Source organism: Calidris pugnax, unplaced genomic scaffold, assembly GCF_001431845.1.
Source record: "Calidris pugnax isolate Ruff unplaced genomic scaffold, ASM143184v1 scaffold102, whole genome shotgun sequence".
Lineage (NCBI taxonomy): Eukaryota > Metazoa > Chordata > Aves > Charadriiformes > Scolopacidae > Calidris > Calidris pugnax.
In genome coordinates, this window is record NW_015090846.1 from 690,588 (window position 1) to 707,353 (window position 16,766).

A 16,766-nucleotide genomic window follows, 5' to 3' on the forward strand; every position below is an offset into this window, starting at 1 on the left:
AATCAGGACATTTAATTTCACAAAACAGCCTCTATTACTGCACGGCACCCAAACAGCCGGCCCTTCTGGTGGCATTTTTTTGTTGGGAGCAACGGAGAGTTTATCCAATGCTGGTTATTTCATGCAAATTCTTTAGCATATCAGACTATTTCACAACATCCCTCAGTGAAAGAACAGTTCTGTTCCCCAGAAGATGCTGAGGTACCATATTCTGTAACACAGTGTGGTCAGTCTTGAGCAAAAAGGCCCAGCTAATTCCTGCACTGGACAGTTGTCAGCACCTGATGGGCACAGAAAAGCCCTGCAAGAAGCTACACCCAGAGAGTTTTCTTCCTCAGCCCCAGCAGTCAGAGGTTGGCATAAGCCCCAAAACACAAGTTTACATCCAATAGATCCAATTCTTAGCCTGTAAGTTTGTTTTTTTAAGCATTTATTGTCGTTTCCTGCACGCATCACAAAGAGAATGAACCCTGTTGGCTCTCGCTATATTCAGAAGCAGAATAACAACTGAATTCACACAGTTGGGCCAGTGCTTTCAGTGTAGAGATGCACATTGAAATTTTGAGAGCTGGACTCAAACATGCATCAGCTGAGAGAAGGGAACCTAACGGAGTCTTTCATTTGTGGAGACAGGACATGTGCATTCATGTCTTCTAAAGAAAACCTTCCAAAATAGAGCTCTTAAAACAACCGTAGCGGCAAACCAGCAGAATAAAAGGTGAACAGGCCTATGCAAACCTACTCAGAGATTTTCTCAAGTGATTTGTACACATCTGGAAAGAAAAAAAAAAAAAGGCAAAACAAGATAGATATTACTCTTCTTTTTTTTGTGACAGGGTTTGCTAACACCCTCTGACCGGAGGTACCGCTGCAGACTTTACAAACAGCCCTCAGGCAGGGATTTGAGGGAGTTCTGAGTCCCAGCTCAGCTCACATGAAGCCCACAATGAGGATGGTGACCACAGCTCACCACTTACCTGTCCTACTCATCTTGGGGTTGGCAGCAGAGCCCACAGCACAGGCTTTTTACTGAAAAAGCTCAGTGGTTGCTAAGGGGCTTTTCACATCATATTTAGCAGCTGCATCTCTGGGGCACAGCCTGGGCAGGCAGGGACAACCCGGGCAGAGCCTCCAAGGGTCAGGGATGTGCCCGGAGCTGGTGTTAATGCTCCCACCCTTCTCATAACCCACCTTTAGAGGCACCAGCTGCTCCAGCTTCTTTCCAAAAACCAGGAAAGAACTACTAAAAGTTTGTTAAATACTTTAGTATTTACAGTGTTCTTTTCAGGAACATGGCAGCTTCTGTTTCAAGGATTTAATTAACTCACTTCTAATATATTAAAGATCAACTGAGAAATTTGCAGCTTGAAATAAAGTTTGTCTTCTAACCACAGCAGCACTTCGCCCACATCTTTATGCTGTGACTGTGCCATTTTATGGAAAGTTCTCTTTTAGCTTTCCTTTTTAACCAGAGAACCGAGAAATAAGAGGTAAATGTTATAGTTTGTTTACATCAGATATTCAGGTATGTTTGATTTTGGTCCTGAAGTCCAGGAAAATTAATGGAAAAAACTTTAAAGGACCTGAGAATCCTCCATCATTGCTGCAGAAGTGGCTGCAACTGTATCAGCCTTCACTGCCAGCACAGACTGCATTTTTTCCATCATCCAGCATCATCCTATAACTTACATAACACCATTAACACACTAATACAATTTTCTGGCTGGTATCACCATACTCCTGCAATATTCTCTCCAGAAGGGTGAATTAAAGACCAGTTCAGTCAGCAGGACCGTGTCAGGATTTCTCTCCCCACCCAGGGATAAGCTTTGCTTTGCTTCCCCCCCCCAACCTGCTGCTCTGCTCTGCCCAGGTGATTTGCTGTCAGGTTCTGCTGATGTGAACCAGGCTGCGTAGCCCAGGGCAGGGGAGCCACACTGCTTAATTAAGAGAGATTAGGATGCTGCACTGGCTTAGCTGTTTCAAGCAGCCTACGCTGTGGAGCAACACGTTTTCCAGCAGAGTAATGATGGGGCTTTCAACTGTGGCCACACAGAAAGCAGTCAAGTCTCCACAGGAGGGAACACAGAGGGGTAAGAGATGGGATCTCCCCATCAGTGCTTTCTGCCTTGTTCTGAGAATAAAGGAAAATGGACAATCCACGTTCCTCTTTCAAAGCTCAAGGGACTGAGGTTTTTTCACTCTTTTGCATCTCAACTGACCCTATATTTGCCAACACAAACATAAACCCACTGCATTATGGCAAAATAAAAGAAGACCCCAGACTTTCATCTGCAGCAGACAAGGCACCGCACTGTTTAATACTGAACCCAAGACAGTGAACTGCTCAAGTCCTAGTGTTTGTTTACAGAGACAGTCCTACTCCTCTCTCCCTGCTGTCCGTAAACCCCAATGAGAATGGTTCAGTTTTCTTTTAAATTGGATGAAGCAGCTTGTTTCACACCAACAACTCTGAAGTCTAGGAAACACGTCAATAATCTGAAGGATTAAGTGACTGAAACAACACAAATTATTTAACAGTGGACTTCAAGTTTTTTAGCATTTATTATCGTTTTCTGCATGCATCACAAAGAGAATGAACCCTGTTGGCTCTCGGTTATATTCAGAAGCAGAATAACAACTGAATTCACACAGTTGGGCCAGTGCTTTCAGTGTAGAGATGCACATTGAAATTTTGAGAGCTGGACTCAAACATGCATCAGCTGAGAGAAGGGAACCTAACGGAGTCTTTCATTTGTGGAGACAGGACATGTGCATTCATGTCTTCTAAAGAAAACCTTCCAAAATAGAGCTCTTAAAACAACCGTAGCGGCAAACCAGCAGAATAAAAGGTGAACAGGCCTATGCAAACCTACTCAGAGATTTTCTCAAGTGATTTGTACACATCTGGAAAGAAAAAAAAAAAAAGGCAAAACAAGATAGATATTACTCTTCTTTTTTTTGTGACAGGGTTTGCTAACACCCTCTGACCGGAGGTACCGCTGCAGACTTTACAAACAGCCCTCAGGCAGGGATTTGAGGGAGTTCTGAGTCCCAGCTCAGCTCACATGAAGCCCACAATGAGGATGGTGACCACAGCTCACCACTTACCTGTCCTACTCATCTTGGGGTCGGCAGCAGAGCCCACAGCACAGGTTTTTTTACTGAAAAAGCTCACTGGTTGCTAAGGGGCTTTTCACATCATATTTAGCAGCTGCATCTCTGGGGCACAGCCTGGGCAGGCAGGGACAACCCGGGCAGAGCCTCCAAGGGTCAGGGATGTGCCCGGAGCTGGTGTTAATGCTCCCACCCTTCTCATAACCCACCTTTAGAGGCACCAGCTGCTCCAGCTTCTTTCCAAAAAACCAGGAAAGAACTACTAAAAGTTTGTTAAATACTTCAGTATTTACAGTGTTCTTTTCAGGAACATGGCAGCTTCTGTTTCAAGGATCGAATAAACTCACTTCTTCTAATATATTAAAAATCAACTGAGAAATTTGCAGCTTGAAATAAATTAATTAACTCACTTCTAATATATTAAAGATCAACTGAGAAATTTGCAGCTTGAAATAAAGTTTGTCTTTTACCCAGAGTAGCACTTCGCCCACATCTTTATGCTGTGACTGTGCCATTTTATGGAAAGTTCTCTTTTAGCTTTCCTTTTTAACCAGAGAACCGAGAAATAAGAGGTAAATGTTATAGTTTGTTTTCTCTTAGCTTTAACCAGAGAATCAAGAAATAAGAGGTAAATGTTATAGTTTGTTTACATCAGATATTCAGGTATGTTTGATTTTGGTCCTGAAGTCCAGGAAAATTAATGGAAAAAACTTTAAAGGACCTGAGAATCCTCCATCATTGCTGCAGAAGTGGCTGCAACTGTATCAGCCTTCACTGCCAGCACAGACTGCATTTTTTCCATCATCCAGCATCATCCTATAACTTACATAACACCATTAACACACTAATACAATTTTCTGGCTGGTATCACCATACTCCTGCAATATTCTCTCCAGAAGGGTGAATTAAAGACCAGTTCAGTCAGCAGGACCGTGTCAGGATTTCTCTCCCCACCCAGGGATAAGCTTTGCTTTGCTTCCCCCCCCCAACCTGCTGCTCTGCTCTGCCCAGGTGATTTGCTGTCAGGTTCTGCTGATGTGAACCAGGCTGCGTAGCCCAGGGCAGGGGAGCCACACTGCTTAATTAAGAGAGATTAGGATGCTGCACTGGCTTAGCTGTTTCAAGCAGCCTACGCTGTGGAGCAACACGTTTTCCAGCAGAGTAATGATGGGGCTTTCAACTGTGGCCACACAGAAAGCAGTCAAGTCTCCACAGGAGGGAACACAGAGGGGTAAGAGATGGGATCTCCCCATCAGTGCTTTCTGCCTTGTTCTGAGAATAAAGGAAAATGGACAATCCACGTTCCTCTTTCAAAGCTCAAGGGACTGAGGTTTTTTCACTCTTTTGCATCTCAACTGACCCTATATTTGCCAACACAAACATAAACCCACTGCATTATGGCAAAATAAAAGAAGACCCCAGACTTTCATCTGCAGCAGACAAGGCACCGCACTGTTTAATACTGAACCCAAGACAGTGAACTGCTCAAGTCCTAGTGTTTGTTTACAGAGACAGTCCTACTCCTCTCTCCCTGCTGTCCGTAAACCCCAATGAGAATGGTTCAGTTTTCTTTTAAATTGGATGAAGCAGCTTGTTTCACACCAACAACTCTGAAGTCTAGGAAACACGTCAATAATCTGAAGGATTAAGTGACTGAAACAACACAAATTATTTAACAGTGGACTTCAAAAACATCCTGATTTGATTTTGACTAGAATCTTTTGATTTCTTGGTGTATTACACTACCAGGTGTTGATGGTGCCAGCATATATTCCAGCCAGGACCCAGTGCAGCACTGTTTGCTTACACAACACACCTATTTGTGAGGAGCTAAAAGCAACAAGGAAACAGAAGATTGCAGAGTCCAAGCTCTGATTGTCTCCATTGATCATGTGCGAGCAAAAGATGAAACCATTAGCTCTGGTCATCTGGAACAACAAATACATCCAAGAGACCATTTTCTGAAAGGTGGGAAAGAATAGAGCATCTTTCTTAATGTTTTACCAATTTCTCAAGGACCACAGAGTGCTGTGTAGAGAGGTTTTGGCAAGACCTCTCCTTCCTCTTCCACACACTCCAACTAAATAATGACCAGGTTTCAATCCAAAGGGCCCATATCAGGCTCTGAAAAGCTATCACTGAGACACAAACCAGCAGCCTAAATATTTCCTGTATAACTTTCCACTGAATCAGTCTGGGACAAAGAGCTGACTTGTGAACGTGTCTGAGATGCCACCTGGGGGTCTGAGGAGAGCCCACGTTACCCCAGATGGCTTTGTGTCCCCCGCACTGTCGGGCGTGCGACGGCAGCGACAGGGGAACCCGCGCTGTGGAGGAAAGGCTGGGTTTCCCCTCGTGTCACTGCCAACCACACTACCCTTCTCTGAGCAATAAAAAGCACATTTTGCAGTAGAGCAAGCCAGATTAGTCCACGTACGAAATAATGCACTTGGTGGCATTGTACAGACTTTTAAAAGGCTCCATCTGCAACACAGAGCAGTTGCAGCGTTGGGTATCTCTGTGAAAGCAAATAAAGTAATAATAATAGTATTAAATATAAGTCATAGCACCTTTGGCATTTTTGTCCAAATAGACTTCAACATACGACGTAGGGACATAGCCCTCCTCATCTTCATTCCTTCGGATTCGTGTCCACCCATCACCTTTGTCTTCTTCTATTACGTAGAGCATTTCTCCTTCTGCTACAGAAATTGTTCCTTCATTCTGACCTGAAAGACACAGTAAGAGGGAGTTAAGGCACAGCAGGAACCGCGGATGCAGCGGGGGGTGCTCAGGGCACACTGGGACAAGGTGCTGACGTGGCCTTCGCTGTGTCACCAGCAGCGTGAACAAGAACATGTGATTCTGGAAACAACAGTCTGTACATGAAGAACCAGATGAATGTGATCCTGACAGCAAAGTTTTGTTGTGGGTTTTTTTTTTTCCCTTGCAGAATCCGTGCATAATGGGAGACAAATCACTCTTAGTGCCTCTCTATAAAACAGAATCACGCCAGAGCCTCCCTCACCCTTTCTGTGTCTATTTAAGCACTGCAGGGGTTAAATGAAGATTTCCCACTTGTCCTTGGCATATCCACTAAAGAAAAGAACAATGAGAGTAAAGCTTGAGTGATACCTTCAAATGTATAGAGCGCTTTACATGTTCCTATGGTGGGTAGTGGTTCTTCATCATCAAATTCATCGTCAAAATCCGTGGCAGGTACTTTCATCTCAGTCTCCTGACTCTGCTCTTCCGTGTAACTGCCATCTGGGCTGCTCAAGAGAGGAAAATACACAGCAACTATAGCGACCAGTCTCAGGAGCAGAGAGGACCCCATTACTAGAGGTTTAAGGCAAGCTGGGCTGGAGCAGCTCAGCAATTCCATAGCATGCTCAGAAAGGGCTGTTACCACCAGCAGCTGTCTCAACCCGATGGGTGAGACGAGCCATTTTTCCCATCAAAAGCTGTAAAATGCACCTATCCCACCTTCACAGCAGTCAGTACAGGGGCTATTACATATTTCATTGTATTTAAAGTTGGGATCTTCCACGTGCTGAAAAAATCAGCACGTGGCACACTTCATGGAGTGCCTGCCACTGGTCTGCTCACAGGTTAGTTTTCTGAGTGCTGCAGAGCTTGTTTTCCCATTTAACACGCTAAGGAAAGCAGATCCAGTTCTGTGTGAGGAGGAGAGCTCTGTACAGATACTGTACCTCTCCCTGTCCTGGGCACAGCTGTTCACTGCTGAAGTGTTCTGGGCTTCGTACAGTCCGCTCTGCCGCCGAGCCTGCTCCGTCCGCGCGGGCAACCTGCCCTCCACCTCAGCTAGCCAGCCCTGCAGGGGGAACACAGCATCATGCATCACGCCTGCCTCAGCTCTCAAAAAGCTTTTATACACAGTGCTTTCACCATGCTGTGTCATGTTTGACACACAGACTACGGTACTAAAACCAGTTTGTAAACTTATTTAAATTTTCCTCTGGGTCAGAGGGAATAAATTCTCTCCTTTAAGTGTGTATTAGATCTATCGGTCTTGCCAAAAGCCACACGTACTGAAAACTTGATTCTTTTTTTGACACTGGGTGCTGAGAACACCATGGTCCACGAGCAGCAGTTAACAACAGCTCTTGGGAGCTGCTGCTGCTCCAGACACAATCAAGTCAAAAGCTGTGTTGTGGCAGCTTGAAACGGCAATCTCAGTCACTGCTGAGTGCAAGAGGACTAAAGCTGAGGAGAATGAAACACCCAGTGATTTTCAACTGGGTAAGAAAGCAATGGATAGTAAAGCCAACAACTGTAACAAACATCTAAAATTAATGGGTTGTTACCTATTTACGTACATAGTGTAATTTATAGAATGAAGTCTTTTCTCAGCCCTATAACCCTTCTCATGTAATTATAATGGCTTCATATATTGCAAATACTCCTTATGCTCTTCAGATTTTGTATCTCTAAGAAGCTTCAAGTTAGTGGCAGACTAACTCCTTAAAACATATTTTATCTGACAACTTCAGTCCTGCTGTTAGACTATAAATGGTGCTTTACATTTATGTTCCTCTGATTTTCCACAGACACCTGTAACATGACACTTAAAATTATCTAATTAATTAAGCACCTGGACCCCTCTGGGCAGTCCAGAGAGCACTACGTTTTCTCTAATCCACCACATAGCACAATTTGTTTTCTGTGGCAAATTAAACAGCAGGATTGTTGGTTGACAGTCAGGTAGCACTTACCCACACGTAGTAAGAAAATGCATCGATACATCTGGAAAAGCACTGAAGCATCTGCTTCAAACTGAGCATATGCTGAGCTACATTTTACTGAAATGTCTCTTCCCATACCTCAAATTTCTGAACTTCTAATCGTAACTTTTCAATGTTCTGGCCAAGTTCTGCTAATCTGTGATCCACGCTCGCTGCATCTCCCATCTGTGGGTTCTTGATATACACATCTTTCATTTTCGTTAAGGCATCTCTGAGAGACAGAGGAAAAATAAAATATGTAAGTGTTAGTGTGGCTGGAGCAAATCCCTTTTTCTAAACGAGGGAAAATGAAATGATAATAAACCCCCTCTTCTTTACTCTGTGGATCAAACCCCATCGGTTATAGAGATAACTGAGAACATCCAGACAGGGGCTTTTGCCCTGTATAGAACCAGCCATCAAAAAAATAACAGTAAAATCCCTTGTCAGAAGAGAACTTACACTGTCAGAGATAGAAAAAAGCAAGTGACACCTTTACCTACAATGTGACACGACAGAGACATTGTGCACAAGCCAAACTCTTCAAGCCCCTGCATTAAAAGGAGCTCCTCGTGCACAGACAGCTGAGGGTTCTTTGAGTGAGGCAGGAGGAGCCTCCTCAATGGACTGTGAGGCTACAGGAGATGTGCTGTGTGGGTACAAGCACACAATACATTCAGACCAAGTAATTTGAGCTCCACGTGCCCTGCTTGAAGAGCCTTAGCAGAAAAACGATGGAATTCTTGGACAGTGGCCTTTTGCAAGGCAAAAGGAGGAATCTGGTATTGATTTGTAGCCTGGCACGTTCTTTAATTTGGTATTATGATTTCTACTTGCTAACTCTGGGGGGAAAAAAACCCAAAAAAATCTTGCAACCATTGCAATGAATGACACCTTCAACTTTCTAGATGAGTATCATCCCAGTTTTGGGGGAACAGAGGAACAGTTGCATCATTATTCTCCATCATGGGCTGAAATCCAGTTGAGAAACTGGGATAAAGAGCTGGATGTGAACATAATACTCTATTTTTATTATTATTAACCAGAAATTCTCACCCTGCCTGTTGCAGTTTGTCTTTTGCAACCCAAATTATTTGTAAGATATTTATTTCACACCGCTTAAAACGAAGCTAAATCCAGATGGTTTGCATTTGTCACAGCACAGCGACAGATGGACCTTTGGCCACACGATGTGACCCCCCATCCCAGGGAGTTACACAGCATTTTTACTAGACTCTTTCTGGGGGCTGTGATATCAAACACCTGGGGTTTCAGAGATGGTAATTTTATGGTACCACATCCATCGTAGCAGCCTCAAGGCCAAGGTTAATGTAGTCCATGCCTTCCTGAGCTCCCTCAGGAAAGGCTACGGAGCCCTCGCTGACAGCGGTGTCCTGCTTTTGACCCGAGTCCAGTTGAGACTGAACTTAAAGAAAAAAGTTCTCTGCATGATGAACATTTCAGAGCTCAGAAGGATGGACTTATGAGCTGATTTCCTGCATTGCTGGCACAGCTACTCAGCTTTTCTCTCAGCATTAGTTGGGGGGAGAAAGGTTAATATGAGTCCCACGAGTCAAGTTAACACTCTTTATATTTCAGAGTTTCCCACCAAACTCTTGACAATTGCAATCCTGTGCCTGCCTCTGCTTTGTGTGTACAGAAAATGGGAAAACGTGTGGGTGGCAAGGAAGTGGGACTGCTCTGTGGTTGAAGCCCTAAGGGACAATATTGCAAACATATGAGTCATGATTATTACTATTTTTTTTTAAACTCTTATTTAACTGCTGGTACTACTTCCTCAATCACATACTATCTTTATTTAAAATTACCTCGCTCTGCTCTGATTTCATATCAGATTTTTAACATTACGTTACCTCAGAATCAATACAGAGCAGAATGGAAAATCTGTATGAAGACTAATTTAAGCTACCACAGAGGGGAAAAAAAAAAAAAAAGCAAAGCTATGAGAAGTCATAAAACCATGTGCAGTTTTCCCTTCTTATTCACCATGTAAAATACAAGGAAAAAATGCTTGGGTTACCAGACAGATACCAGAGGACGTTACCATGCTCTTAACAACCTCTCTTGCTGGGATCTAACCATGCCCACCACACAGCAGTAGGTGCTCTGCTCAGTGCTGAGAGGTCTAGGATTGTATCTCTAACTGATACTCTATTTATATCCTGTTCTCTCCTAAAAAACACTCTCAGGAACAGACCACACCAAGAAACAAACTCGGTGTACCTAACAGTGATCTTTGGCTCACGATTAAACTGCTGTGCTCCTGGGAAAGCCCAAGAAAGCAGCTCCAGAAAGAAAACTGTCTCCAATTGCTTCACTTGTATCATTCCCATCCTTGTACTTGGCTCTTCTCATGTCACAATTCCAAAGACAGGAGATGTGTCACACTGAGGTGGGAGAATGGGAGGAAGACAAAGCCAGCTTTTGCCCCAGCTCTGATCAGCATCAGTCAAAATTCAATAACTTATAACAGAATCTGAGTTGTAGAAAGCCCTGCATCTCTGAGGTATATTTAGCCACACGTAACTTTTGCTGCTTCTTTCCCTGAAACAGTACTTTAAACCAAGAACCTTGTTCTCATTTGGTCTTTCTTATACATTGCTTCTGTTCTCCTATGTAAGGCTACCTATTTCAGTTTTCATTGGAGGGGTTAGATGTACCTTTGATCCAACTCCTTCTGAATGTCTTTGTTTAGTTCATCGACTTTTTGCTGAAGTTTCTTTCTTCTTTGCTCAGGTGGGAGATTGCTGAAGTCTTCTGGGCCTGCTCCCTGCAGAGTAGAATGGAGGAAGGAGGAAATAAAGAAAGGAAAAAAAAAAAAAAAAGAAAACAACAAAAATCAGAGCCTGCAAGGATCCTTCAGGATTGCATTTTGAAAAGAGCTCACAAAAATCTGTGCAAAATCACAATGGTCTGAAGCATTGTTATCGTTTGTGCTGAGAGTTCTCAGTCCCTGAATGGTCAGGAATCTGTAAGGCCTTGGAAACAATCCCAGGACCACATCCCAGTTCCCTACCACATGGCTAATGGGAGATCACCAACAAAAGAATGCCAGAACTCAACGGCAAAGCTGACTAATTATTTTTATCCATAATCAGATTTTATTGAACAGAATTCCATTCTCTTTTCTGCTTTCCTCCCCTCTGCTACAGACAGCATCCCCACACAGTTAGTTGTTCTCACTCCTGTCTCACAGTCACACTTCTCATGTACACCCCTAATTGCTGGCTTGTTCTGCGTGGTCTGAGTGTTAGTTCAATACAGCTAATTTATGCCAGGGCTCTCCTGAACACAGTAATGTAACAGAAGTGATTCTGCAATTTAGAGCCATGCTGCATGCTTTTCAGGATTCACATTCTAGGCCAAAGTCTCTACATTTTTCCTCTCTCACGTGTACTAGCATAAAAAACCAGGAGTTAGATCAAAGCTGTAGAATCAATCAATTTGAAATCACAACCAGACAAAACATTTGACCACAGTGGTTACCTTTGTGTGATTCTGCTTGAAAGCCCCTTTTCTGCTTCAAACTGCTGTGCCTCTTCTCGATTGCCTCAGTTTGACACAGCAGACAGATGACACATAAAATACATCCATACTATTATCTTCAAAGTACCACCTATTTTTCTCTTGCAAGAAGGCAAAGGGGACGGTTTGGGCGGGCTCTACCGACCCCAGCTCAATACTAATTGCACCATAAAGGAATGAGGTTCTTGTACATAATCTTTAACTTGTGCACGTTTTTCTTGTTTTGGTTTCTGCTCGTTCCACCTCCCATTTCTAAGGAGAGAGCTCGAGTAATGAGATTCAATGGCCCAGCAGCTACTGAAAGCTTGTGAGCAGAGCTGCAGTGCTAGTCTTACTAAAATGCCAAATCTCTCTCTCAGAAGAGTGTGATTTAGTGGAAACTCTGCCACAAAAGCTGCCCATTAGACCCTTTCAACTCTGCACTGAATGTGCTCCAAGACAGCGAGTTCTTTCTTCTGCATTCGCTGAACAAGCTGTTTGGGCAGAAAGTGTGTGGGTGTCAGGGGGACAGGGACAGCTACAGACAGGTCACCTTCTCCTCTGGCCCAGCCATTTCACATAACAGAAGGGGCAAACCTACTGAAATTGATTCTCAGTAAAAATAGCGTATGTGTCTAGTTAAGTCTTGATCATCTGTGTAATAATATGCTTAAAATTCCATTTCATGAGACACTGGGAAAGCAAATTTCAGCCAAAGGAAGGAAACAACTAAGTTACACACATTCTGAAGCTTTAACCCCATGAAGTCCCAGCAGTGCTTATGTTACTTGTTGCACATGGTACAGGAGAGTTCTATTTTAATTCATTCTTTAATGATAATATTTTGCTTGATAGTAACTCCCACATCACATTAGGCATGAGAGCGATTCAATGTCTGTTACAGATAATCTACACAATAAAGCCACAAGTGTCTTTTTAAGGCAAAGCATTTGGATGTAGCTTTTGTAAATAAAGAAGCAGTTACAAGACAGACCATATAACATATTCTTCTCACTTCTGAGCAGAAGAGACTGAAAATATCCCCGGTTTGACATTAGGAGATCGCAACAGATGTCGCAAAATGAATTTGGAAAAGCACCTTCTCTTTTTGATTCTTCAACTTCATTCAAAAACTCTAGGCCTGTAGTAAATTCAGTGTCTTTGCTCACAATGCTTCAGACCAAAGCTTGAGCGGTGCGTGGAAACGCGTGCCCCAGACCAGGAGGGGATGTCTCCCACACTTCACTCCATGCTCAATAATCTCCCATCGTAAAAGAAGCTACAGATCCTTCTCCAAAAGGAGGAATCAAGGAGCAATTTTTGCACATGCTGGGCACATTTCATGCTCTCAAGCAAAACAACGCCTGGGCTATCTGTGCTGTTTTTGCTGTACTGTCATAGGACCAGCAGAGCCGGTGCTCACTAGATTTCCTCGCATAAAGATACTGGGATTTAGGATGCAAATTGTCCCAAGATGAAGGACTATGAATAAAGAGGCCACGTTAGGACCAGTTTCTGGGTGGAAGCTATGTATGGGCAGAGTGTGAGGTTTATCAGCTCCAGTTTTGGCTCTCGTACAGCAAGGATTCAAGAGGACACGACAAACAAGTCGATTTCCTCTGCCTGAGGCACACACAGCTCTCAGCCCTCTCTGCACATCTTTCAAACTCACACAATTCTTGGGGAATGGCCAGTTCAGCTGCGTATTTTGGGTGGATTTATTCCTACATACAAAGCTCAGCTACACAACATTGTGACCAGGAAAACAACAAATGGAAAACCCTGGTAGAAATGTGTTGCATTGGACGGTGGGGCTTGGCAACAGCCAAACGAATGAGGTTTGCAAGCTGGAGACTTCCATCCTTCCTCAGCCTGCCACAGGTCTCCAGTGAGAACCAGTATTGCTGATGGAGCACAAGCAAGTCACTGTGTTGGCAGAGCAGCAGCAGGACCCAAAATTCCTAGAGCTACAGCAGGTAGCTGTCATGGCCTACGTGTTTCCTCCAAATAAGCTGCTACAAACAGAACAGGTCCACAATGACGTATCCAAGAATAATGTATGCATAGAGGAAAGAGAGCACCTAAAAGAGAGCACCACTGAGTGGTGGGGAGTAAGAAAACCTTCAAGCTAAGGCAGTTAAGGTGCTCCTGCAGACCCCCTGAAGCTCTCCAAAACTGCCATCAGTTGTTTGTGGCTCTGGCATGAAGTGGGTCAGCAAACCAGTCGTGTTCTCCTTGTGACTGGCCTCAGGAAGGGCAGAGGATGGAGACAAGGTGTCAGGAACACAGCGAGGTGTGGAGCATCTCAAGCACTACGGCACCTCATGTGTGAAGTTCAGCACATAATTTGCTTTCCCAAATATCTTCACCCCTTCCCTTTCCAACTCAGTAACGTGTTATCTTACCGTAGCTCAAGAAACCTTCCCAGCTGCATCCAAGATAGAATTTAGGATTCATATATATGTGTATCTTTCCATTTGTGAATTCAAATCAGACCAAGTTAACCTTGTTGGTTAAGGTTTACAGAATTGTAATTAATGTCATTATTAGTTATTCTGTAGGACTACATAGGGCTGTAAAATGTAGGTGATAACGGTGCAGATTTCCAGTAATACCTGGACATGGAAAGTAAACTTTGTAGCTACATTACACAAAAAGACATGCATTTCTCTCTGGAAAAGGTCCAGCAAACAGAACTTTGTTGTGCTGTTTTTTCTTTTTTTTTCCTTAAATGTTTTAAAGTGGCAGAATTACTCAATACTGGTTTTCTACATTTTCATAGCCCTACATTATAAATGTGAAAACTAAACTATATATTAGTCTTTAAATGTTTTAAAGTAGCAGAATTACTCAATACTGGTTTTCTACATTTTCATAGCCCTACATTATAAATGTGAAAACTAAACTATATATTAGAGTTAATTTTTTTTTAGCAGCTTATTAGAGAGACTGAATTCTGATCACCTCTATTAGACTCCAAACCTGTGTATTCAGAGTTATCTGATAAATATCAAAAAAGCAAACACAAAGAAGAAACAAATTTAACAGTTAATTTAAGTGTCATGTCATATGTGGCACAGTGCACATTAAAACACACACAGAAAATTGTGATTAAAACAGAGGACAGGCATGCTGTAAATGTGCTTACCAGCTTGAGAGAAAGCTTCGTGTAAAAATTGGAGAGATACGGGGTGGGGGGAGAAAGAGAAAAAAACAACAGTGCATCAGTAGAAGAGGAACTTTTTTTTTTTTTAAGACTGATCTTACAATAAAATGACACACATTCCCCTTGCTGTTGGAAGGCAAAATGGGTAACACTAACAGATCTGTGCAAAAGTTCACAAGATGAGCCAGGGTTATCAGTCAGCTGCCGTTTCCTCGCCAGAAAGAGAAATGGAAGAGTCTTGTACCTCTACACACGTGCTTTAGGGCTGCAGGTGAAGATCTGGCCTGGATGGCCTGATTTACAGCCCCCACAACAGCAGTGATTTTTCTCATTACAGTAACATCTCTGAAGTGGAAAAACCCTCAGAACTTGCAAGCGTATCCAAGTCACTTTAGATCAAAAATGTGCTGAAACACAGTCATGAGCATCAGCCCTTTTAGGCCAGGGTTTAAGAGAAGAGGGGTAACACCTGCCCAAACCCACTGAAGGGGCAGGGGACTGCCCTTGGTCTCCAGCTGCAAACGGCAGGGTGGGATCTCCAGCAATTCCCAGCCATTTCCTGGCTCTCAGGCCTACGTCCAAAAGCCAACATCCCTGAAACATCCCTCTTGATTGCACACAGTGCTGTCCGAGCAGTCACAAAGTCATTTCACGTTCTTCAACAATTCAAAAATAAATACTCAAGTCTCAAACCTACTCTGGCCGTGCAGTCAGGCAAGGTCAGGACCAAGGAGGAGGAAAAAAAAAACCTCTTCTCTTTCCACCAAATTGATTCTATGATAGCACGGCAAGACATTATTCAAGCTCCTTAAACGATATACATGATCTAATTCTCCAAAGATTACCACGTTTCCTGGTACAGAGCCAAAACATTATCTTTTTAGTTACTCTGGGAAAGTGAGAGACTCCAGTGTGTGCTTCAGGGGCCTCCAGAGCAGGACTTTGCCTCTGCCCTCCATCACCTGCACGTTCAGCTCTCGACAGCGCTGGAGGGTCTCACACACTGCCAGGGGAACAAACCAGCCCGGGAGGACAAAGTTACCAAAGCCTCTTCCAGTGGTGCAAGACGTTACAACAACTGCAATTCAGAAGTTTTTCCAAGAGACAGAGAGACCAACAGTGCTCCAGTGCTGTTCTGCTCGGTGCCAAGGAGCACCAGTTTGCTGCTGGTCAAGATATAAAGCCAGATGTTAAAGGGAGAATCAAAACTACACCCGGCCACCTCCTCCTCCAGTGACCCGCACTGTGCCTGTCCTTCCAGCTCTTCTGGGACAGTTGTGAAATGCTCAAACTATCAAAAAAAGTGTTTAAATGTACGTGCTCAGTTTTAAAAGACAGCTGAAAGGTAAAAAGCTGGAAAACACCTCTCACTGCAGGCACCGAGAGACCTCTGAACCCCTTCCCAGTCAAGAGTTCTCTCATTTTACTACCAACAGCTCCTGAATAGGATGCTCTCAAAAAATGCTCCAATTTTAGCAAAAGCACAGTATTTTAGGATTGCATTTAAAATAATGGTGGCTCCACATCTGTGATGTTTTTGACAGCATGACTTAAGGAACACACATTTTTCAAAAATAGCAATTACCATCAGTTACCAGAATTTGTACAGAAATACACACCAACCATTCAAGGAAAACATACGGCCTTGAGATAAATAGTGAAACACTCCATTCGAAGGGATGCATTCGGTGACCCCGCAGCAGCTGAAACTTCCCTCTGAGGTTCAGTCCATTAGGAAAAAAGGCATGATAATCATCACAGTGGATTCAAGAAATTCACTCGGCTACGAGGCCATTAAACCCAGCAAACGAACCCAATCCATTTGAGAGCTTAACGGTACAGGAAGGAGAAAGAACGAGCTGCTGAAGAAATTCAGCGTAGGCAGCTTTAGTTTGGGGAATTGTTTTAGCTCTCCTGTGAACTTTAGCATAGACGTGACCAGCACAGATTGAGATCCTTGTACATCGATACAGACAAGACTCATGGTGCGGGGTATTTACCTACGAAGCGCTCTAGAAAAGGCACAAATGTAGGCTACATGCGCTAGTTGCTAAACACTACTCACTCTAAAGGCACTACTCTACTGCAAAGAATCATCTGCATCAAGGCTATTTCTTTTGCTGTAAATCCAGCAAATTTGAAAAGGATTACAGACACCGTATAATGCCCAATTCTTATGCTGTTAAGTATGCCAAAAAGAGAGATCTTATTAA

General features: G+C 43.4%; 1 protein-coding gene across 1 annotated transcript in view; it reads right to left on the minus strand.

Moving 5' to 3' along the window:
- Nucleotides 1–2,552: 2,552 nt before the first annotated feature.
- Nucleotides 2,553–16,766, minus strand: part of FNBP1 (formin binding protein 1) — a 73,991-nt gene continuing 59,777 nt past the window's right edge. Inside the window, exons 11-17 of the mRNA XM_014942813.1 lie at nt 14,536–14,550; nt 10,544–10,653; nt 7,962–8,094; nt 6,831–6,952; nt 6,253–6,389; nt 5,688–5,846; nt 2,553–2,907 (exon numbers count right to left, since the gene is read on the minus strand). Of these exons, the coding sequence (XP_014798299.1) occupies nt 2,873–2,907; nt 5,688–5,846; nt 6,253–6,389; nt 6,831–6,952; nt 7,962–8,094; nt 10,544–10,653; nt 14,536–14,550 (711 nt within the window). The 3' untranslated portion in view covers nt 2,553–2,872. The remainder of the gene's footprint in view (nt 2,908–5,687; nt 5,847–6,252; nt 6,390–6,830; nt 6,953–7,961; nt 8,095–10,543; nt 10,654–14,535; nt 14,551–16,766) is intronic.